This window comes from Erpetoichthys calabaricus, chromosome 3, assembly GCF_900747795.2.
Source record: "Erpetoichthys calabaricus chromosome 3, fErpCal1.3, whole genome shotgun sequence".
NCBI classification, from domain to species: domain Eukaryota; kingdom Metazoa; phylum Chordata; class Cladistia; order Polypteriformes; family Polypteridae; genus Erpetoichthys; species Erpetoichthys calabaricus.
In genome coordinates, this window is record NC_041396.2 from 171,874,777 (window position 1) to 171,898,466 (window position 23,690).

At 36.4% G+C, this 23,690-nt stretch overlaps 1 protein-coding gene across 1 annotated transcript; it reads right to left on the reverse strand.

Annotated features, from left to right (window-relative positions):
* Positions 1–18,858: 18,858 nt before the first annotated feature.
* Positions 18,859–20,310, reverse strand: LOC127527098 (jerky protein homolog-like). Its single transcript, XM_051924727.1, has 2 exons — positions 19,645–20,310; positions 18,859–19,548 (listed from the first exon to the last, which is right to left on the reverse strand). Exons 1-2 carry the CDS (start codon positions 20,308–20,310, stop codon positions 18,859–18,861), a joined length of 1,356 nt encoding a protein of 451 aa, XP_051780687.1.
* Positions 20,311–23,690: the final 3,380 nt, after the last annotated feature.

Below are 23,690 nucleotides of genomic sequence, written 5' to 3' on the forward strand. Positions count from 1 at the left end.
ATCAAGAAACAAAAATAAGCAGAGTAATCGCTCAAATGTGCGTCCCATACACGAGAACTCAAATAATTAAAGACTTTAATAAGAATGCAGTCAATTCCAGCAGAGCTCTGTCCTGCAGGTTGCTCTGGCCAGTAAATGACACCTCCTTCTCTTCCTAGTCACGCATGTGTGACTATATATATATTGTGATGGAAACCAGGGTGTCAATGGCCCAATCCTCCAACACAAACCCACACCAGGTTTAAATAAAGGATGGTTTATTCAATCTTTTTCCTTCGACAATACCACAAGGTAGCACCAAAACACATGTTTCTCTCTTCACAATACACAATAATCTCCACAGTACTCTTATTACCGCACTGCCCTCCTCCCGTTGAGTGTTGCCTTTCTTCCTCCCAGCTCTGACTCGCCTTGGTAAGGGAGTGCGGTCCCTTTTATCAAGGACCCAGAAGTGCTTCCGGTGCACCTCCAAAAATTACTCAACCTAGAGTCAATTTTTATGGCTGACAATTTAGTGGATATGAATGTCTGGGGAATTAGGAAACAAAAAAACGTGTAGCACCCAGAGGAAATCTCAAGCAGACACAGGATAATATGCAAACTCTACACAGACAACAACCAGGCGTGGAATTTGAATCTGGAGCACTAGATTAATGAGGCATCAATGCTAATCAACACATGACTATTCTGACCCTCTACATATATGAATATATATGATCATATTCTATATTCACAGTATGTAGTCAACAAACATCTTTAAAGGATTTTTTGACAGGATAATCAGTTCATCAAATTTCCCCTTGGGATCAATACACTTTATCTATTCTAATCTAATCAACTACACTTACAGAATGACTGAAAATTGTGACTAGATTTTACAGAAATAGCTCTTAAGTGACTTCTTAGCAACCCACTAAAGCTGTTTTAAGTAAATATGAGCCAAGTATATTGGATATACATATTGGGTTTTGAAAAATATATAATTGATTTTCTGAACATAAATATGTCTATAAAGTTCCTCTTGCGAGATGACACTGTACTCATAATGAATAGGAAAAGTACAAACTGAATTCAGAGAATGTACTCAGGTCTGTTTATTAAGGGAACGTCACCTGCTGCTAATAAATAACAATGAACAATTTGATTGAAGACATGTACAGGTAGGCATACATTTGCAAGTTGTGCCCTATCTAGTTGAAAGATACTTTATTGACTGTGTTGTTCAGAGAGAACATTGTTGACAAATTTAAAATGTTCTTCCAACAAGCAATTACGTTTTATACCAATGAGAGAAAGAGCAGACAGGGTGGTGATGGCTTACCATAAAGGAGGGCCCATTATACAGCAACACTGCCACCTTATGTTTAGACTGTACTTTTCATTTAACTGTAAAATGGTATCAGGCTTAGCTTGCAATAGACAGTTCACAAATAGTTTCCTACTATGAAGTGATAGGAAAATTCAGTATTATTTCTTATTTCTGCCGATTACAAATAGTCGACATCACATAATGGTAATAAAGTGTTGGTAAACTAAAAAAATCTAAATAACATTAAAATGTGAGTCCCATAGGAATTTTAATGCTTTATATGGAGGTAGCAAAAAGAGCCAGATATAATGACACAAGAATGCATTTCTCTAGTGTAGGTAACCAAAGATTGAATAATCTGAAACTGAATTAAGAAGAGTTCATAAAAGCTATGTAATGGCAAGAGGAATCTCTTTAGTACTACAAGCAGAAAGAGGACTTTCTTGGGTGGTGTAAGTCTTGTAAGAGAGTAGCAGAATTTCAGAAGTTAGTTCCATACACAGTAGGAGCAGACGCATAGCTAATGATGGATAATGAAGCAAACAAAATTACCATGTTTTATCTTGTTACTGCCTCTGTTTTATACCTTCAGAGACCTTGTTTCCTTATCTTGGCTAGGTCACTTTGTCTAGCCTTGATGTTTTTTCTACAGTATTCCCATAGGAGCTGTCTCCAGATACTCTCATTTTGCTCATCTTTGGTACCTACCTTATATATAATGCTTCTGGGATAGGCTGTGGCTCATCACTCCTTTAATGGAATAATGTTAAGCAATAGATGGATAGATGGATTTATTATCTATAACGGTAGATATTTAATTACATTTGGAAATTTTACTCCTGTGACTAGATATCATTTTTTTTTTATTCTTTAAAGAACCAAATGTTAGATACCATGATGGACGTACAAACTTGTACCTTAAACGCATATCAAGATAATTTACAGTTGCTTAATTTCTTAACTCATCTAGATAAATTAAATTGTCTTTAACAGCCACTATTTTTTCTTATGCAACATTTACACAGGCTTATGTGGCATGTACATATTCCTGCAGGTTTTTCATTGGTGTTTAAAGTTACAAAACAATCCTAAATAATGTATATCACCTGCCCCAAAACGGACAAAATTCAATTGATTTCTATTGACAAATGAGTTTGCCAAAGTTAAAGAGAAAAAAAATGTTCAGTCCCTATTGTGTACTTTCATGCTCCTGGGATATTATACAACTACTTGTCCAGAACAGGCTTTTGGATGCCAGAGTTGACCAACAGCAGTGATGCATGGCAGTTTTGGATTGTGTAAAGTACTGAGAGTTCCCTGGAGACCAAATGCTTGGGTGGTTCAGGAGATTGCAGGGCCAATGCACAATTAACTCAAATAAGCTCTTGGAGAATTATTTAATGTTTTGTCAAACTGAGCTATGTCTTTCTGGGGAAGTACAGTAAATCCGTGTAGGTGATGATACAATCCTGTTTACTCAGAACAGCTTTTACATCACTGTTAATTAATATAATAAAAGTATAATCTGCTTTTTTCTTTAACTGAAATGACATACAGTATAAAATCTTAAACAGTTAAGTATTCTTTACATACTAGCATTACTGTACTAAAATGTGTCAATTCATAGAATAAAAGCAATTAAAGTTGAAAGTAACAGAAATGTTGCATGTGAAAGCAATTTATCTTTAAAAGCAAAGAATAGACAGTAATTAAAATGATGTAATTTTGTTTTTTACCATTGGGCTTTTTGTTTAATATCTCAGAAATATGAAAACTACTGTTATTTTCAAACTTAGCAATTCACACATTATAAATTGGTCTGAATCTTTCAAAATCTTTTACATTGGAGTTGTTCACATTTCACTTTCACACAATAGCACCTACAGAGTAACAGCAGAGCTTTCAAAATCTTTTTAGGTCTAAATAATGGTTTCTTACTGTCATGTTTTTAGAGGTTCACAATAGAATGACTGGCAAGTAGAGTTCAACTGAAGATGTTTAATTTTATGTTTTGGAATTATAGGTCCATCTCTTATAGCTTTTGTTGAGTTGAGAAATGATAAGCTTTTTTCTTAGAGGTTATTTTAATTGTGTTTGTGTTATGTTATCTTAGGCATGCTGGTACAGTGATTGGTGCTTCTGCCTCACAACAATAGAATCCTAGGTTCAAAACCTAAAAAAATTGTACTGTACCTGCCATACATACCATCATCAGTCAGCCAGTCAGTTATTTCCTAACCCGTTTTGTCCTGAACAGGGTTGTGGGGGTCTGCTGGAACCCATGCCAACTAGCATAGGAGGCAAGATGGGAACAAACCTTGGACAGGGCGCCAATCCATCAGAGGGCACACACATCAAGCACACACTAGGGCCAATTTATAAATGCCAGTACACCTAACCTGCATATCTTTGAACTGTGGAAGGAAACTCATGCATACACAGGGAGAACATGCAAACTCCACACTGATAGAACCTGGGACGTGAACCCTTGTCTATTTACTGCAAGACAGCAGCACTACCACTGCACCACCCTGTACATACCATACTACTCTCAAAACTGCTTAATTTAATTCAGGGTTGCTGAGGGACAAAGCTTATCCTGGCAACACTGGAAAAAATGTGGAAACAGCCCTGCACAGGTATCCATTTCATTGCTGGGCTCATATATGCTTAAACGCACACCCCTATATTCACACTAATTTGGAATTGCTACTTAAACCAACCACCATGTCTCTGGTAATGTGAGACAAAAGTGACACTGACATTGAGAACTAAATTCCATTTTGAGTAGAATCGCCCTGGAATTCTAACTCATGACAACAGAACTGTGATGCAACAGCACTAACCACAGTGCCATTATACCATTTCACCCATTTATATCCACTAAGATGTAATGCATTACACATACAGTATTCACATGTTCAAACAATTGAGCAACTTACATATGTTTTGGACATTGTGGGGAACCAGAGCACCCAAAGAATACTGACATGAACAAAGAGAAAATGCTGCCAAATGCACACACGTTAACTTTACAGGGAGTCAAATCCAATGCACCCAGGGCTGAGAGGCAGCTAAGCTCATCACTGCGTCATCATCGTTAGTTTTATTCTCCTTTCAATTCAATACCTGCATCATGAGTTCTTGCATTTCTTTTTTAAATATTAAAAGAAGTGTTTTCATTAAGTTAAACTAATGCACTGGAAAAAAATGTTGTGGATACTCATGTCTTATTGTATAAAAAAGAAAACTTGCTTAAATGCTTTTTTGTCTGTCTTATAAGAGATATCCATGGGTAAAAGAGACATTTCAAGAATGCTTAGTGAATTATGGAGCAGCACAGTCATTTGTTATGTCTACACATCAGTAACTTTCTTTGCTGTTAATTTTTTTTCCAGAGATTGCAGTCATGGCAGAAATAGATTACTTAATTTGAATCAGAGATCTGTTTTCATACAGTTTGCAGCTGTATAGTTTGTCTGCTACAAAAAATCTGTGAGGTTCACCACTGAATTACAAAGGTTATGATTACCAGTTTAAAAAGTATATACAGTATATCTTACCTTATTCTTGACATCTTGTTTTTTGTTTGTGTATGTAAAGTCTTTCTAATGGAAAATTGAAGTCATTTATGGCTTTTCTGTGTAATTACCCTAAAGTTTAATAAACTATACTGTCACATACTGTATAGAATGCCTTTTAACCTCACCTTAACCTTACCTCACCTAGTAGTCTTTTAAACTGACATGTACTGTAAGGTGATTGTGTTCTTATGTAACTCTGTTATATAGTTTACTTCCTTCTTTACATGTAATTTCTTATGTGCTACACAGTGCCGTAATAATTGGGAGTACATACTGTAAAGGTGACACGTTGGCACAGTTGTTAGCACTTGTGTCTTACAGGTATAGATGGCAAAAGTTGACGGGGCAAGGTCTCCACTTGGGTGGCTCAAAACATATTAGAATTCTGTGCAGACAGTCATCATGGAATAGAAAGAGCCACAGTAAGAGCAGAAGCGACTCAGTGTGTGCCAGTGTAGGAATGCAGTGACCACTAGGGGTAGTCCTTTCCCATGAGCGCTGGGCATCCCATCGCAATGCTTATTACTACCTCAAAGAAAGAAGAACTAAACTGGTGAGTTTCTTTTAACTTATTGAAAGTTGTGTTTAACAGCATGCATGATGAAAAAACAGCATGGAAAATGAAGGTAAACAGTCATTACCATATTTTTTTAACAACACAATTAACATATATTTTTTTAAAAAGGAAAATGACTTACTAACACTGTTGAATCAGAATATGGTTTCATAATTAGATTCCCATTAAAAAGTTAAATAGACACCATAGCTACAGAAAGTGTTTTTCATTTTTTGCTAATAATGGGTAATAAATTGATGTAAATTTGTAATGGCATTCCACTCCCACCACTTCAGCACCACATTTGTTGAGACTTTCTATCTATCTATCTATCTATCTATCTATCTATCTATCTATCTATCTATCTATCTATCTATCTATCTATCTATCTATCTATCTATCTATCTATCTATCTATCTATGCTTAAAAATAGTTTATGTAGTGTATAAATTAAACATGCAACAATATGAGAACATTTTTTAAATATATGTGTATACGTAAAAGTTGAATAACAAAAATGAATTTAAAAAGTATTACAATAAAAAAATTAAAAGAAAATGTTATAACCAATAGGTTTAACGAAATATATTTCTCCCTCAATCTATTATTATTTTTCCTGGCCAGAGTCCTGAGGAGCAAGAGCCTGAAATGGCCGCAGCAGGCGCAAGGCAAGGTGCCAATCCACTGCAGACACTTTTCTAATGTAAAGATGTCAATCAGCCATATTTTTGGGCTGTGGGATGTTACAATATGGTAAGATCCGTACCTGAATCATTTTACCGATTCTTCTTTTATTTATATTAAATAGAATAATGTAGTATAGTGGTTTAAAGCATACATATTTCATCGCTGTTAAACAACCAAAAAGCAGGTGTCCTTTTTTGAATGTCAGCTAGCATGCTGTCTTGTGGGTTTTAAAATCCTATATTCTGTGTTTTGCTCCATGGCCAGTCTGATATAATTATAAACATTGTCAGGGAAAGACCTGTCCCTGAAGTAAAATTAAATGGAATCATTTACAATGTTTCATTTTGCTTTGAAAGTTTGGCAGCTTAAAGAATTTTCCTAGTTTTTGCAAATTATGACACTTTTAATTAGTTACATCTCTTAATTATATCAAGAGTGAAGCTCTTGCCTAACGCTCGTCTTAAATTTAATGTGTAAGATCAAACCCTGTTTTTCTTTTTTGTATGTGAACTACTTTAAATTATAAAGTGTTTCATTTTGACAGAGATGTTTTTAGAAAGGATTTGAGATTTTATTTTGTAGTGCTAAAGAAGCATCTGTGGATCATTTCTTTTTATAATGAAGCTACACGTTACTCTGCTTTATTTGACACTGAAAAATGTTGCTTGTGCTTTTAAAGTGTATACCTTCCGTATACTTTAACCGAAAATGTAAACATCAAGGAGATTTTCCACCAGAGGTTTATTTGTGGATACCTGAAGCTCTGAGTGAATAGCAGTACTCTGTTTTGCGATGGAGACCATACCTTAAAAGACATTCACAATTTTTTGCAGCAAATGTTACATCATTCACACAAATATCTACTTTTAAATCCAGAAGTCTCTACTTGTATATTTTATTTGGCTGAAAATGCCTTAATGTCCAATACATCACATGGCCTTTGGTGCTGCTATTTAATGTAGAAACTCCAAAACTCACAAATACTGCATGACCAAATGTTCTAAAGATGTACCAGTATACTAAACACACCATATATCTCATCCTTTTCAAAACAGAAATACATTTCATTGAATTGTTTGATAAATCTGACCCAAGATTTCCAGTTGGCGCTATTGGAGCTCCTACTGTTTGTCTGCATGTTGGTGGGCTCAGCCCTAATCACCCAAATCTCCCAAGGAGGCAATAAATAACTGCACTGAGATGGCGCTTTGTATTCCTAGTGCTGAAGTGGAAGGCGAAATCGCTGCAGCATATTTTGACAACCCAGAGTTTAAATCATTGTTTTTATGACAGATGGGAAAACTCGTACATGCTCACGGTGCTGATTTATGTTCATTTGGGTCTGGAGGATTCTGTAATTTGCAGCTAATGTGAAAACAGATGGACTGAGAGACACCAAAGGGCAGGATGACCTATACGTTCTCACCACACATTACAAATGGCATCCATATGCCTGAGAACTTTTTAAGTTATGTCTTTATTAAATAGCATTATATAGGGAAGTTACACATAACAGCTTAGTTTGTGAACTTTGTCAAAAATGTCTCTTTTTTTATTCAACATCTCTTTTTATGGCTGTTGATAGGCTGAATACTCATAAAAGTGCAAAATTAGACTGAAAGTTCAAGGTAAACAGAAAATTGTAATTACACAGAAGAAATCAATGAGGATACTTTTAAGGAAATACCCTGTACATTGCATAAAATTTGTACAAATCTGTGGTGTTACATTTAGTAGATAAATATATATTCTGGGCAGGTTAAGCCAAATGGCTTCCTCTTATGTTCTTGTATTTCTGTATTGCAATTTAAAATATATGCATTTATCTACACTGTGTGGACCTCGGTGCAAAAAATGAGCCATTTGTTGGGATTAACAAAGAGCTGAATCAACACATAACAATTTCTCTTTCAGAAGAATGTAAAATTTAAATTTTGGGGAAATAGAATTGTTTCTTAAAGCAGGTGTAAAGCAACATTATCCATGACTAATATTTTTATTTTCCTCAAGTTATTAAACATCCTTTAAACACTTTTCATTTATTTTTAAAAATTTTTTTCCAACTTATATTCAGATACGTCAAAGTAATGAAGTTAAAGTAATGTTCATTGCGTGCACAAGATTTTTTCCATGGGTCTCAAAAGAAACACACTGTGAAAATATTTTATTAATGCAATAGTCATTTTTTTCTACATCCAAATATTTAAGGAAAAATAATCCCCAGGGCGGCACCGTGGCACAGTGGTAGCGCTGCTGCCTCGCAGTAAGGAGACCTGGGTTCACTTCCCGGGTCCTCCCTGCGTGGAGTTTGCATGTTCTCCCCGTGTCTGCATGGGTTTCCTTCCACAGTCCAAAGACATGCAGGTTAGGTGGATTGGCGATTCTAAATTGGCCCTAGTGTGTGCTTGGTGTGTTTGTGTGTGTCCTGTGGTGGGTTGGCACCCTGCCTGGGATTGGTTCCTGTGTTGGCTGGGATTGGCTCCAGGTGACCCTGTGTTCGGATTCAGTGGGTTGGAAAATGGATGGAAATAATCCCTATTTCTTTATGTAGGAGGTGTAAAAATGTATTTAATAACTAAATATTTCTGCTTACCTAATTTTTTTATCTTGTTCAGGGTTACAGTGGTATATTAATAGGTGTTTAGAATTTATTAGATGTAAATTCATTATAGCTATAGTACTTGATAATGGGTTCTCATTCTTTATGTGAAAAAACAGCAAGTGCACAGCTATCAGTTTAAACCTTGTTATTATAATTATATAAAATCTTCAGTTTATCAGTTGATTTGTGGATTTATACTTTCATTTAAGTTTAATTCTTGCTCGGGAGGCATACAGCAGATTTGGCAATGCATAATTTTCAGTGGCATTAAGTGTGTGTACTTCTATCCTATGAAAATACATAAGAAGATATTAGAAATGCTAAAGGGCAGTGAGAGAAATAGCGTGAAAAATGCAAATAGAGTATTTTAGTATAAAAACAGTCAAGGAGGAGGTGATGTGTATTAGGAACTGTAAGTGCAAACTAAAATATACAGACAGTAAAACAGCAAATGTGTTAAATTCACATTTTTCTGAAATGTTCATATTTGAGGCAGTTGATAACCTCCTAACATTTACAAGGAGTGTGTAGATGGGTGCAAAATTGACACAGAAAGCAAAGTGATATGATGCAAGAAACTTTTTCAGAGTTAGGTGATAATAAAAATAGTGTCTCCATATTCCAATATATATATCAGATTGTGATTCAGACCTATTGATATAGTACTCCGATCTACACCCTGTCAAGTAAGTGAACCAGCCGCTGTGGCGCAAAGACTGAGGTTCTGCTTCAGACTCTGATGTCTGAAGTTCGATACCCAAAATGGGAAACAAAAGTGCATACACCTGACGAGCCCTAAATAGGGCGAAACACGTCTTGTGTACCCTTTGTATTATTTGGCAGGTACTATATAATATATATGAATAAGAATAATAAGAATATAAATATTAAGCTGGTTATGTTTGCAGATAAAGGCACCAAAATAGGTGGAATGGCAGATAATCTGCAATTAGCCAAATAGCCAAATTATGAACCTAGACAGAATTCAGACTTCAGCAAACTTGTTGCAGGTGAAATTAAATGTGCAGTAAGCAAATGTAATTTATTACACATACTAAGTAAAATGTTAGAATTGAATACATATTGGACAGTTTGAATCTTAAAGTTACACCTTATGAAAAGGATCTTGAAGTTGTAGTAGTCTCTTCAGCTTCTACATCTTGGCAGTGTACAGAAGTGATTAAGAAGGCTAACATCACGTTAAGTTATATAACATAATGTGCAGAGTACAAGCTTAAGGAGATTTTACATAAGGTATATAACATGCCTTTGAAACTTCATGTGGTATAACATTTTGAAGTTTTGCTCTCCATGCTACAAAGAAGACATGGCAGAGTGACTAAGCTGATTTCATGACTGCAGGATATTCTAAATCTTTTCAGTTTATGCATACAAACATTAAGAGATAACATGAGTGAAGTGTTCAAAATTATAAAATGAATTGGTAAGATGGATCCTAGCTGTTACCTTAATACATGTTCTTACCAAAAACAAGTAGATGCAGATGGAAATTTGTTAAGGCTAAGAAATGTAAAAAGCTTTTCTTCACACATAGAACCATTAACACATGAAAAAAGTTACCAGGTAGACTAGATGACAGTAGTAATATGGTCAACTTCAAAAGTTAACTTGATGTTACTTTGGAGAAATTAGGTGAATAGGATTCAGATGGGTCCTGCGGTGGGTTGGCACCCTGCCCAGGATTGTTTCCTGCCTTGTGCCCTGTGTTGGCTGGGATTGGCTCCAGCAGACCCCCGTGACCCTGTGTTCGGATTCAGCGGGTTGGAAAATGGATGGATGGATGGATGGATTCAGATGGTTTCTTGGGCTGAATGGTCTGTTCTTGTTAAAATTGTTCTAATGTTCTAACATACAAAGAAAGGTTTCCACATGGTTTTGTACCATTGATACAAAGCAAATCATAATACATATGTAATAAAATAGTTTGTAAATATAGCTAAAAGAATAAAAAGCACAGATTGATCATTGACATGTGGTTCATGCAGTGCTGTGGGCTTCTGCCCCAGAATTTCTGAAGACTGGGTTTAGAGAAAAGCCAAGCAAAATTACACCTTTTATTGGCTAACTAAAAAGATTACAATATGCAAGCTTTCGAGGCAACTCAGGCCCCTTCTTCAGGCAAGATGTAAGACTGGGTTAAAATACTTAGCCATATAATCTCTGGTGGTCAAAGAAGAAAGGGGTAAGTTTATAGAGTACTTGTTATATGCAAACGATACCAAACTTTCATAAAGGTGAATGCAGTTTGCTAAAGCTGTAACTCACCCTCAAGTACAGTTAGTTTAAATGCAGTTTCCAGATTAAGGGTATGCATGTGCAACTTTGATGGACTATTGTCCTGCCCAGGATTCAGTTCTAAATGGAATAAAATGCTTCCAGAATCTCTGAAATGGATTGCATTTGTGCAGTTTTTGGATCTGCAGCTGTAGCCTATGCTTTTTTTAGTTTGTATTGTATTTGGAGCAATGAGGTTGATGCTTAATGTTCTTAGCTGATTTTCATTTTCACAAAAAAAGTAATTGTTTTTTGTGGTGATCACAGCAAATCAATAAAGAGTTGTTTTTTCTCTTGAACCACTTACCAGAGATCTCTGAAAATTCCCATACTATGTGAAGGCAACAAATTCTCAATTACTTTTTTCAAATAAAAAAACCCTGTTGACAGAATGCAGTTAGTAAGCTGGTGATGTGAACAAATATATCTTGTGGCCTGCCACTGTAGTGCCACAGGTGTCTTTGTCCATGTGTACGGGTTTGACTGTATTTAACAGATTTTATCAAAATATACTTAGAAATCACAAGCATAAAGTACAATTATTTAAATAGTTCTAGATTTTGGTCCCTGTCAGACTAAGTGACTTTTCTGGGTTTCACATTGTCATTTGAACCAGTAACTGTGCTGTTTACAACGTAGCCCGTTATTTAGCATTCCACACTACAAAAAATATCATATTGTGTATGACATAAATTTGAAGGAGGCATTTGCCATAAAAATAATGAATCAAAACTTTTCAATTACTTGAATATTTTTTTACAGTAGCTTTGCTCTAACCATGCTCTCCATAATTAAGTCAATCTAATTAGTGTGTTGTCAAAGAATCAACAAAACTTAACTCCTCAGCAGAAATTGAAGTTTTTTTTTATAGATAACAGATTTACAGATAAAATAGCAGGGTCTGGATGGCATATGTCTTTAATTTATTTGAAGTTTTATGTTGTTTCAATGCGGTTGTATTTAGAAAAAAATCATGCTGTCTACACAAGAATTCTCATGATTCTACTTATACATTACACTTTATATTTGTCATCAGTTTAATAATTTACTGCTTTCCCCACATTTTTATATGACTTAGAAAGAAAGAAAGAAAGAAAGAAAGAAAGAAAGAAAGAAAGAAAGAAAGAAAGAAAGAAAGAAAGAAAGAAAGAAAGAAAGAAAGAAAGAGAAAATATTGCTTGCAATGATCTACTTAAACTAAAATTAGAGAGCACTTATTTGCAACATTCTGAACCTGACAAACTTTCACTTGGCACTAAAGCCAATGCTACAGTTTCATATGTCAGATTACATTAATTCACAATGTTGACTCTCCACTACAACTATTTCTAAAGCCACCAATGAAAATTGTAATGCTGCATCTGTCTAAAATGTAGATAAACATGTGGAAGAGATCAAAAGAATCTTTACTGATTTCTTTGTTCACATTTCAGGATTTTATAGTACTGTATGTACTACTTCATAGACAGTAAATCAAAATACACATAAATAACAGTACAGCAAATGGTGTTCTTAGCAGAATATATTTTTGAGTAGCAATTGTTTTTAAATGATTATTTTAAATATAAACTTTCCTACTCTACATATTAGATAATTTATTAAACATTAATTAACATTTCCAGTTTAGTATGGCTTATTTAAGTGTAAAGGTACTGTCACTAAGCTGGGTTGCCCTGGTGCCCAAAAACCCTACTAAGTTATAAGTATGCTGTCACCCAGTGTACTGGTGGAACTTATTGCCCTGGCTAGAAGCCCTCCATTGCTCACCCATTATTCTGGCTTCCTGTGCAGGCAAGGTCATATGCAAACTCCTTCACAGTATGCATGCACAGTGTCTTTTATAAGAGCATTTCCTGAACATGGATGCAATTTGAAATATATTTTCCATGCTGGTAGTGTCAATGTTCTAAAGCATCAGTGATGCTTAATTGGGTGAAAAGTGCATAATGAGAGCAAAAAGCCACAAAGGAAGGTCAAGTACAGTAGAGGCCATATTTGTGAAGGCTCTCAGAACCTTTACTCAGGCCATGGAAAATGTCTAAGGGCTGCTGACCCAGTATTTATATTTGCGGCTCCAGAAACAGTTTAAACACTGAACAAAATACATGGTTGCCTAGGGTGCCAAAACAATGAACATAAGATTAAATAAAATAAAACACCATGAAATGAAATAACAGGCATTTCAAAATTGAAAGTGAAAAACAGAAGGAAAGGATAAATGTGCATGTGTTCTAGATTGCTGCGCCACATCTTTTGACTTTGATCTTGACTCTGACTGGTGACACTACTCTTAATTCTTAAGTTGCACAACATATCTTGTGGTAATAGGTTCCTGTTTTTCTTTAGTTACTCAGAAACTGTATAAATTCTGATTTGTGAGAGTGGACGGCACTTTTTATGAATATGCTTTTCTGAATGTTTGTTTTGATATTATCTTATTTTCTTCACTATTGCACTCATTATTTACTATGTACATTTATTTTAACAGTATGTTACAAAGAAAATTCACTTTTTTCATATAATGTAAATCTAAGGAAACACCAGTATTGCTACTCATTCACAATTATCATTTTAGAAAACTTACAGTGGCAGTACAGTAGTTAATTAATTTAAAAATTAATCAATTAATTAATTGCTACATTTATATATTACTTTTCTAAACTTCTCAAAGCTTTATATATAGGCAGTGGGAAGCCACTTCAGCCGTTAGCAATGTGTAACATCCACCAGAATGATGCAATGGTGCAGCCATTCTTGCATTAGCATGGTCACCACACATTAGCTATTAGCTAGTGAAGAGATGAGAGAGAGATAGTTAGCCAATAAGAGACAGGGAATTATTAGGGGCCCAAGAATGACTAGACTGTGGTGAGCAATTTAACCTGGTCTTCTTTGAAAGATGCTCAGGGACCTTCTATGACCGCAGAGATCCAAGTCTTCATTTATTTTTTTTTGTTGTGTCTCATCCAAAAGACAGCATTATTTTTTTTTTGTTCATCACAGTATCTCCATCACTGCACTGGGACATTGGGACCCACACAGAGATCACAGGGTAGGTTTCCCTGGTGGTTTGACCAACACCTCTTCTAGCAGCAACTCAAGTTTTTCATAGATGGTCTCCCATTCATGTTGACCTGAGAGACTGACATGCTGATGTAATCTTTGCAAACAAAGAAGAAGTGGCTGAGAGTTTTGTATTCTGTGGTGTGAGAGTTAATTAAAAAATAAATTTTGCTCCTAAGAACTGTTTTGGTTGTCACTAAGAAACTAAGGAGCTGTGCGTGAATTTTTAAAGCTTTTTTTCCCCTTAGAAGGGTTTTTTTGCTTTTTTTTTCACCCACACAGGACAAAAGTAGTGATAGGGGGAGTTTTTGAAAATATTACTTGAACTTGTACTTGTTATTTTAATTCATACTAACAACAGGGCAGTAAGCGGCATTAACTGACACCAGCATCTCTGTAAGTAAGTAAATGGTATTGTAGTAACGATTCCTTAGTGGGAAAAATCAGGGTCGCGACTGACTTCAAAGTAGTAAGGAGAAGAGCACAGCAGTACGCATGAAGGTGGCTAGCAGTAAGGCACTGATCAGGCACAAGTTGCTGTAGCAGCAGATAAGAGAGTAAGTAATTAACAAGTAGCAGATATTCAGTAAGCAAGTTTTTCTGGATTTAATTGTTCTTAGCGTCAGGCAAGTACAGCAGTTAAGAGAGAGACAGTGTAAGGGAACATTAATTCAAAGGAATACAAATGGTGTGAGTGGAGACCTTTAAAATAAGGAATAAGAGGAGCACAAAGTTAGAAGGGCAAACAAGGAAAAGTAAACATAATTGAAAGACAAACAGCAGGAAGTCAGTAGGTAGAATATTACAGGAACTTAAGGGGTCAAAAGGTGTAAAATAAGTGTAGTTCTTTTAGCTTAATTGTTTTTTAGTTTTACTATTTAAGTTAAATCGTTTAATTTTAATAATAAAAAACAACTATTAAAAAGGTGGCAGTGTTGTCGTGATGCAGAAGCCACTCACTGATTGCCACAATTCGGGTCATTTTCTCCGCACTACGCAATTGCTTGAGCACTGCAAGGATGCCTCTTGGCCAAATGATGCAGAGGGCAGTCTAGTACAAGTACCTTGTGGTAAACATCGGAACTAACGCCCCTCCAACCTCCAGAAAAAAAATGTTGTCGTTTTTAGGTCCCCCCTCGTACATAAGGGTAATCTATCAGTTCTGTGATCCAAATTTAAAGAGTCAGCTGCCAGGCTTAGGAGCAGAACTGACAAGGTGGAAGTTCTGCCTGTGCCATGTATCAGTCCAGGTAAGATTAAGGAGATTAGAATGCTTAACATATGGCTCAAATCTTGGTGTAAGACAGACAGTTATAGGTTTACAGGGCATTGGGACTCCTTTTGGAACAGATGTGACCTGTTTCATCATGAAGTGTTATATCTGAAAAAGAGGGGCACCAATGTGTTGGGAGGTTGAATGAGTAGGTTAGTTGAGGATTGTTTAAATTAGGGTATAAGGGGGACAGGGAGTTTAGGACAGGCCAGGTTTAGAACTGTACATGAAGAAACAAACAATGCTGTAAAAATAAAAAAGCATAGTAATGTAAATTCTAATTCAACATTGAAATGCAAAAATAAAATGAGTTATACATTAAAATAGCTTGCATTAATGCTATAAGTATCAAAAATAAAGCAAGTGAGTTGCAGGACATGTACATACCTAAATTTGGAATTGGCAGGAAATTTTTAAAAACTTCTCAGTGGGTTAAAAAAGAGTTGAAAAAGAAGCTACAAAGAAAAAAACAGCTTTGTGTGGTGTATAAGACTGTGAATCAAAGGTTGTATGACAACATGAGGGCAACTACTGTATTAAGAAGGATATTAGAGAGGCTAAAAGGCAGTTAGAGGGGAATATAGCAGATAAGGCAAAAGAGATTCTTTCAGTATTTTAGAAGTGAAAAAAAGTCAAGGAGAAGGTGAAGTGTTTCAGGATTGGTAAAGGAGAATTTAAAAATACAGACAGTGAAATAATGGATGCTCTAAACTTGCATTTTTCTGAGATCTTCACATGTGAGGAACTGGATAACTTCCCAGTGGTAAAACAGACTACTGAGGAGGTACTGAGTGATTTGAAAATTGTAAAGGGAGAAGTACTGCTTAGATTAAAAATGCTGAAATCAAACAAATCACCAGGACCAGATCATATTTACCCTCAGATTCTTAAGAATGTTAGCGAGTACATATATAACCCTTGACACACATTTTTAGGCAGTCACTGCACACTGGAAGTACTGGAAAATAGCAAATATTATCCTGTTATATAAAAAGGGTAACCGGGTATTAGGAAGTTTTTCTTTACACAGAAAACGAAAGACATGGAATAAGCTACCAAGTAGTGCAGTAGACAGCAGGACTTCAGGGGCGTTCAAAACTCAACTTGATGTTATTTTAGAAGAATTGTTTTAATTCAAGTATTGGCTGGAATCAAACATGCTTTGCTTCAGGTGGATTACCTGTTCTAAAGTGTTGGTGGTAGGTGGTATGACTGTTGGTGGTTGAATGAAGGAGCTCTGTAATTTCACCTACAGTAGTAAGCTATTTAACATGATTCCCATATTGGTGACTGGTCCCATGAAATAGTCAGTATGATCAGAGCTCAACCAACGAACTGCAGCATACTATAAATGCAGGATATTGAACTGTAACTGTTTATTGGAAGGCACAAATTACATGGAACAAATAAGGTGAAGATTATAAAGGAACAAAGGCAAGATTGTCATAGCAATGCAATGTTTGATTCCCAATGAAGTCACTAGTTACAATTGTGATGTGTGAGTCCCTGTCTTGCACCCCAAAACACGAGGCTGAGTCTGAGTACTTTAGCAAAACCAGCTTTTATTCAGCTTGAAACAGGAACAGCATGGTTATTTATTGTAGCTGGGTCTACCACTCTCCTATACACAGACACAGCAATCAGGCAGGTTAGTGGCCAAGTAATCCTGTTCCCTGCATTTATAATGATCCTTGCATCACCCATCGACGGCCGATTGCGTGACTGCAATCTTTTTGGATTTGCTACAGTGCTGGGAGCCTGTGGTTGCCCCAGAAACTGATAGGCTGTCTTAAACAGATGTGGTAATCGCGCTTCAGGATGCTCTTTGGCATGTCATCCCGAAGTGGGGAGTCCCAAAAGAGTTTAGAAACCTTACACAATATATAGTTTGTAGGTCCTATTCATATCTGGGTACTTTAGTTTTCTTGCAATTATGGCATTAAGATTTAGGTGATAATGTCTTCTTTTTGCATGTGTATTTTTTTCTTTTTTTCATGGGTAATCAATTTTGTTCCTTTGAAACTATATGTTTCTATTCATGTGAGTCTCACAGTCTATGACCTGTAGTTGTCTGCTTAAACAGGGACCACATGTCAATTAGTGTCTAAACATTTTGTAAATAAAAGAAAGAGTCCGTGAGAAAATTTAATTTTTTCCAACCCCTGGAAAACAAAAATAAACAAGTAATAAGGATATTTAATGATGATGGGATTTTGTATTATCCACAAATTAGTTTGAAAACTCTTAGTGTATAGACCGATGCATGTCAAACCACACTCTGCAATTTGCCCTTAAAATATTCTCTGCTACTCCTTTAGACATCTCTGAATCAATTCTATTACTTGAATTGGATCAGACTCAACATATGTCAAAAGCAGGTTGATTAGTGATTCTTATTTGACCCGGTATGGATGAATGTGCATGTTAGTGACCACCACCCTTCCCAAGACTTGATTTTTACTTTGCATCCTATGCTCTGAAATTGTAGTTCAAATGAATTAACAGATTGAGAAAATATTCATGAGGTGGTAAGATTCTTGGACAATAAGTAGGTAAAACAGTAAAAGAATTTGCCTCGAGTTGATGTGGAAAGAAACAGTTAAATAGTTTGAATGAGATATTTTTTTCTTCTTGTTGTTCTGGTGATTTTATTTCCCTGCTTACAGTCTCTGTTTTTTTATGTGTGGTCAACAATAGTCACTGACAATTCAGAATACTGTAACTTGGACCTTTCCAGTAACTTATCCAGTACCTTTTCTTTATTATGGAACATTGTCAAGAGTTTTGTAGAGTAACCCATCACAGGGCTTTTTCTCTCGTGTTTCATATTCAGTATCTCAAGATCATCATTTTAAATCCAGTTTTTGCCAAAAACCAAATTAAAAGCAAAAAATGATTTAATATGTGGAATTCATTTTTCAACAACAGTGCAATGAGACAAACATCTGCCGCTTCATTCACCATTGTGCAATGAATGAATCTGGAACTGCTTAAACTTCAGTTTAGTTTCAAGACAAGTCACCCAATCATAACTTCATGGTGTTTTAATCATATATTTAATACAGATGCTAATTCAAAAATGATGGGTGGAACTCTAATGGAACATTCATCATTATGACTAAATATCATTTGTGGGAATAAACATAAACAAATAAAAAATCATGGGTGGGCATTATGGAGTGGCAGACAGTGCTGCTGCTACATGCACACTTGGTGTCTTGGAATCAATTGCTGGTTTGCTATACATGGTTTTTTATTATCACAATTTTTGTAGATAATCTACTTCCAATCCCTACTGCACTGAAATGCTCCTTATATAAATCAATTGTTTCACCACAAATGCAGTACAGAAAGTGCCAAAATTGACCATTTGTCAAACATGATTGAATGAATAAATACAGTAGCCTCCCGCTTAAGTACACACCCGTTTAAGTACGCATCCCGGTTAAGTACACATATTTTTCCCTAAAATTCTGTGTTCAAGATTTATTAGTTAAACATGTCATGAATCGTCATTTGGCAAAAGCTTTGAAGTTTCTTGCGTTTGGCTTTGAGGGAGACAGCCCGGATCTTGCTCTGAAATGATTCAAACGATTTCTTACGATCATTGAATGTATCACCAGCTTCAATTTGAGCTTCAGAGCAGAGCAGCTGATCCTCGATGTCGAGAACCTGTTTGTAAAGGGATTTGAACCCCTGAAATACAACTCTACTTTCTAAACCGGCATTCAGGTCTTGAGGATCAACATCGTCATCATCATCATCCATCACCGTTTCAACAATTTTCATCGACTCCAAAAGCTCTTCAACATCTTCCAATACCGCAGCAGCATATTCTTCGTTGTTCTCGTCATCAACGTGAACGAAGTCCTCCAGTTGTGATGGAGCGATAGATAAATTCAATGTTTCCAAAGCCTTCGCAACTTCGGTGCCCACATCTTCAACATTGCTATCAGCCTCCAGTTCTGGTTCTAAAGTCATTAGTTTGGCCTTGACAAAAGCATTTTTGATCGAGCTTGACAAAACAGAATCCCAGGCTTCTTTCACATAACTTGCAGCATCGAGCAGGTGCACTGGGTTCCTGTAAAAGACCCCTGCAGCACGTCGTCGCAATCTTCGCCCCTGATCTTTCTTTCGACTTTTCGCCTCCTCGTCAAGTTCGTAAAAGTCAAGAACATCCTTGAGATGCAAATTTTGTATCACTTTTTCAGAGCTGCGATTATTCCCATGTCACAAGGCTGTTTCCAGCTTGTACAATTTGGGGGGAAAGAAAACTATCCGAATATTGTCGCGTTTGAAGGCTTCAAAATGTCCCGGAGCATTGTCCATGAGCAATAGAACGCAACATCCTTTTCGCTTTTTCACTTCTGGAAAAAACACCTCATTGAACCACTTCCAACAGGTTTCTACATCCATCCAAGCTTTCGTTTGATTGAAATAAGGAACTGGCCAATGTCGGTCCTTAATACAAGCTGGTTCTTTGGGTTTTCCGATCAAAGCGCAAGGAATTTTGTGAGTTCCGGTTGCGTTGGCACAAACGATCAGAGAAACTCGATCTTTCGCTTTCTTTTTGCCTCTGGTGGTTGAGATATCCTCGTCTGGCATAAGAAGACTATATCTCGGAAGCAATTGAAAAAACAAGCCGGTCTCATCCATGTTGTAGACATTTTCAGGGTCATATTGAGCGATAATCGCATAAAGGTTTTCTAAAGCAGCTAGCAATTCCGGATCGTTCTTGTTGACTTCTGCTCCCTCTCCGTGAAGGAGCATCTTCTCCAATCCACGCCGAACTCTGAATCGACTTAACCATTGCCAAGATGCCTTAAAATCTGATTCCGGAATTGACAGGCTGGAAGCAATGCTTTTCGCTTTGGCAATGGCGAGGGATGGCGATACAGGAAGGCTGGCACGACGCATGCTGTCAATCCAGACATAAAGCATGTCTTCAAGCTCCGTAAATCGTCCAACTGAAGCTCAAAAAGTCTTCTCCTTAGCCTCCTCAGTCAACAGGGCAGATCGTTCTTGGATCGCTTCACGATTCTCCCAAATCTTTCGGATAGTGCCTTCACTAACCTTGTACTCCCGCGCTATGGCCCTCTTACTGGAAGAAGACGTTTTGCTTAGCTTCGAGATGATTTTGCAGCGTTGAGACTCAGTAGCTAAGTTTCCATCCAGTTTTTTGCGACGTTTTGTTATCGACAAACAGAATATACGTAAAAAAAATGTGCGAAATTTGCTGTCTCCAGCCTGTTTCCATCAAACTGGCTTTTTATCGATAAAATGGTGTGCGTGATGACGTCATCCCCCCCAAAACGAACTGTCGCATAACTTTTGTTGTATCGCGAAAAAAATCTGCCCTTGAGCCGTTTCCATACATAATTTTGTGTATGTCGCAAATTATCTACCTTTTGTTTTCCACGTTACACCCCCTCCACTAAACAAAGAAACAAAGAAATGGAGAGATTATTCTGACAGTTTTTTGAAATTTGCCAGCTTACTGTTATTTCAGTTTCACAAATAATTGGAATTGTACATAATATCCGAAGACGACAGCAGAATGAAGCAGTTGCTTGTCTGATAGCCCTAGAGCTCGAAGAAAGTACCCCAGTGCGACGAAACCCACGGGTATGGGAGAGACGACGGAATAAGACCTTCTGGGAGGAGGTGGTGGAGAGACACTTAACAGAAAATCTCTGGCTGCATCATTTTATAATGACACGGCCGACGTTTGAGATGTTGTGTGGATTCATCAGTTCTGATGTTGCGCCCATCACAGGTTGCCACCGACCACCGGTTCCAACCCAAAAGCGGATTGCCATCGCCCTTTACAAGCTGGCAACCTGCGCCGAGTATAGAGTAGTTGGAGAAACTTTCGGGGTTAGTAAAACTACCGTCCATCGATGTGTATATGCTGTGTGCACCGCTATTAAAGAAAAATTAATGCGGCGTTATATCAGACTTCCGACTGTAGCGGAGGCCAATGAAATTGCATACCGCAATTACTTGGTGCATCTTGTGCCACAGATTTACGGTGCGCTGGATGGCACGCATGTGCCTATTCTTCCCCCGACGGAAGGCTACCGCGATTACATTAATCGCAAAGGGTGGCCATCTATTGTTCTCCAGGCCCTTGTTGATGACAGGTGCATGATACGAGACATTTGCGTTGGCACTCCTGGAAGTGCCCATGATGCAGCTGTGTTTGCAGCATCGGATCTGTACAGGTGAGCCTACCTTTCAACATCCCTTCACAGTGCGATAACAACTGAATTAACCTGCTTCCCTTAAGGTTTTTAATTAAAACTTAAATTTGAATTAATACAAAATAACGACGTTTAATCAAAAAAAAAAAAACTCTTCATCAGACCATGCGAGCCGCTCCGCCATTCTCGTTTTGATTGCACGTGATGAAAATGTGACACATTTATTTGCGTTAAAGCCCTTTTATCCGACAAAAACTGTTTCCAATGTAGTTTTTGCGACATCTGAAGTATCGATATGGAATTTATGCGCTAAAGTTAAACGGAAAAATATTATGTCGACATGTACAACATTTTATCGATAATTAGCATTTCCATCAGCTATATCGGTAAAAAAAATTGAAGCGCTAAATATTTTTTCGCAAAAACTCCTTGGATGGAAACCTGGCTATTGAGACACTTGCCGTTTGGTTTTTTTGACATCGTAGCGAAATGCAAGCTATTTGGGAGTGGCGGCTAAGTACGCGCAAACTTCGCAGGTTCAAGTTGCGTACTTAAGCGGGAGACTACTGTATGTCAAAATATCTTAGTGGCTTAATATTACTAGATGTCCAATACCACATATTTTAGGGATTTTTCTTTAATCAATCAATATCAATACATAAAAATGTAAGATAGTACTAAATATTTTTTTCTCTGAGAAAAGGGAAAATTAGGACCACTGGCTGTGTTTTTTGTCATGAATCTTAATATTTCACTTTGTGGATTACTAACTGCTGACACTTGACTCCTCTAGTGCAAAACTATGGATGGGTCTTAAAAAGTACACATAAATAACCATCTGTAAAGTCTGTAATCCATTACATCTATCATTAAACAGTATCGTCTGTTAGTCCTGCTGTGCAAACATGTGTTTCTTAAGAAAGGATGTTCATAATGCAAGAATAACAAATGTGAGGGTCAATGCGATGGCCAATGGAGGAAGTCCAGCTCTGTGCATCCACTTTCCTGAAAATGACTAGTCAGTATTCAGGAGGAACAGTAGTGTTCAGAATGTATATGGTTTTATAAAAAAGATTCACAAGAAAAAATGTATGGGTACAATTAATAGCCAATTAAGAAACGTAAAGGGATATTTTGTTAAGTATGAATCACTCTGTGTAAATTACAGCATTTCATGATAAATTAAACCATTTCTCTTCTCATATATTTAGTTTTTTTTTCTTGTATTTCAGTGTATGAGTGTAATTGAGCCAGTTAAAGGAAATTCATTTCCATGATTAAAAACCACAGAACTTTATTAATTGTGAATAACGAAAACTGAAATAATATTAATGATATACATGCATGACTTCAGTGTAAAACATAAACTCTTCTCAGATATTGCATAGTAATCACAATAGAAACAATGCCCTGTGGCGTTCATGAAACATTTAACATGCATTAGGGAAACAGACATAGGGCAAATAATAAATTATTAGATTTTAAAAACACAATAAATTATTGCATTTGGCTTTTTAAAACAAATGGCACACTCCTATGTTTTGGAACAATATCTTAAATGTAATCTTATAGAAACAATAAATCCTGCTAAAAGGGAGCATAGTTAACTCCTCATATTTGACACTTTCTGACAGTTACATGTGAAGACACAGTTCTGTGCAATTAATGTTTCATTGCACTTAGATGGTTATATTCCCTTTTGACTAAGAGTTACAGTGGCTCTGTGGGATGAGCTCAGTGAATATACTTGGGTTCCTGCCAATTTCTTTGAATGCTGAAGCCTTAGAGATTTTTTTCTAAATTATAAAGCCATTTTGATTGGAAGCCAAGTACTATAAAATTGGAAGGAAGCCTCATATTGACAAAGGCTTTTAGTTGGAATCCAAAGCCTGAGTTTTCTCTGTAAATGTATATATGCTTCTTTTTTTATAGAATCTGCTATTAATATAGTACGAGTCCCCAAATTATAGTAAACTGTGCAAATGTGACAACATAAAGACATAACATCTTTTAAAATATTTTGTTTCTTGAATTACAGTGTCATTGTTCTCAAAGTCCTTTGTACAATTTTATTTGAGGTGTACTTACAAATCCTAAAATTAACAGAAACTCAGTTGT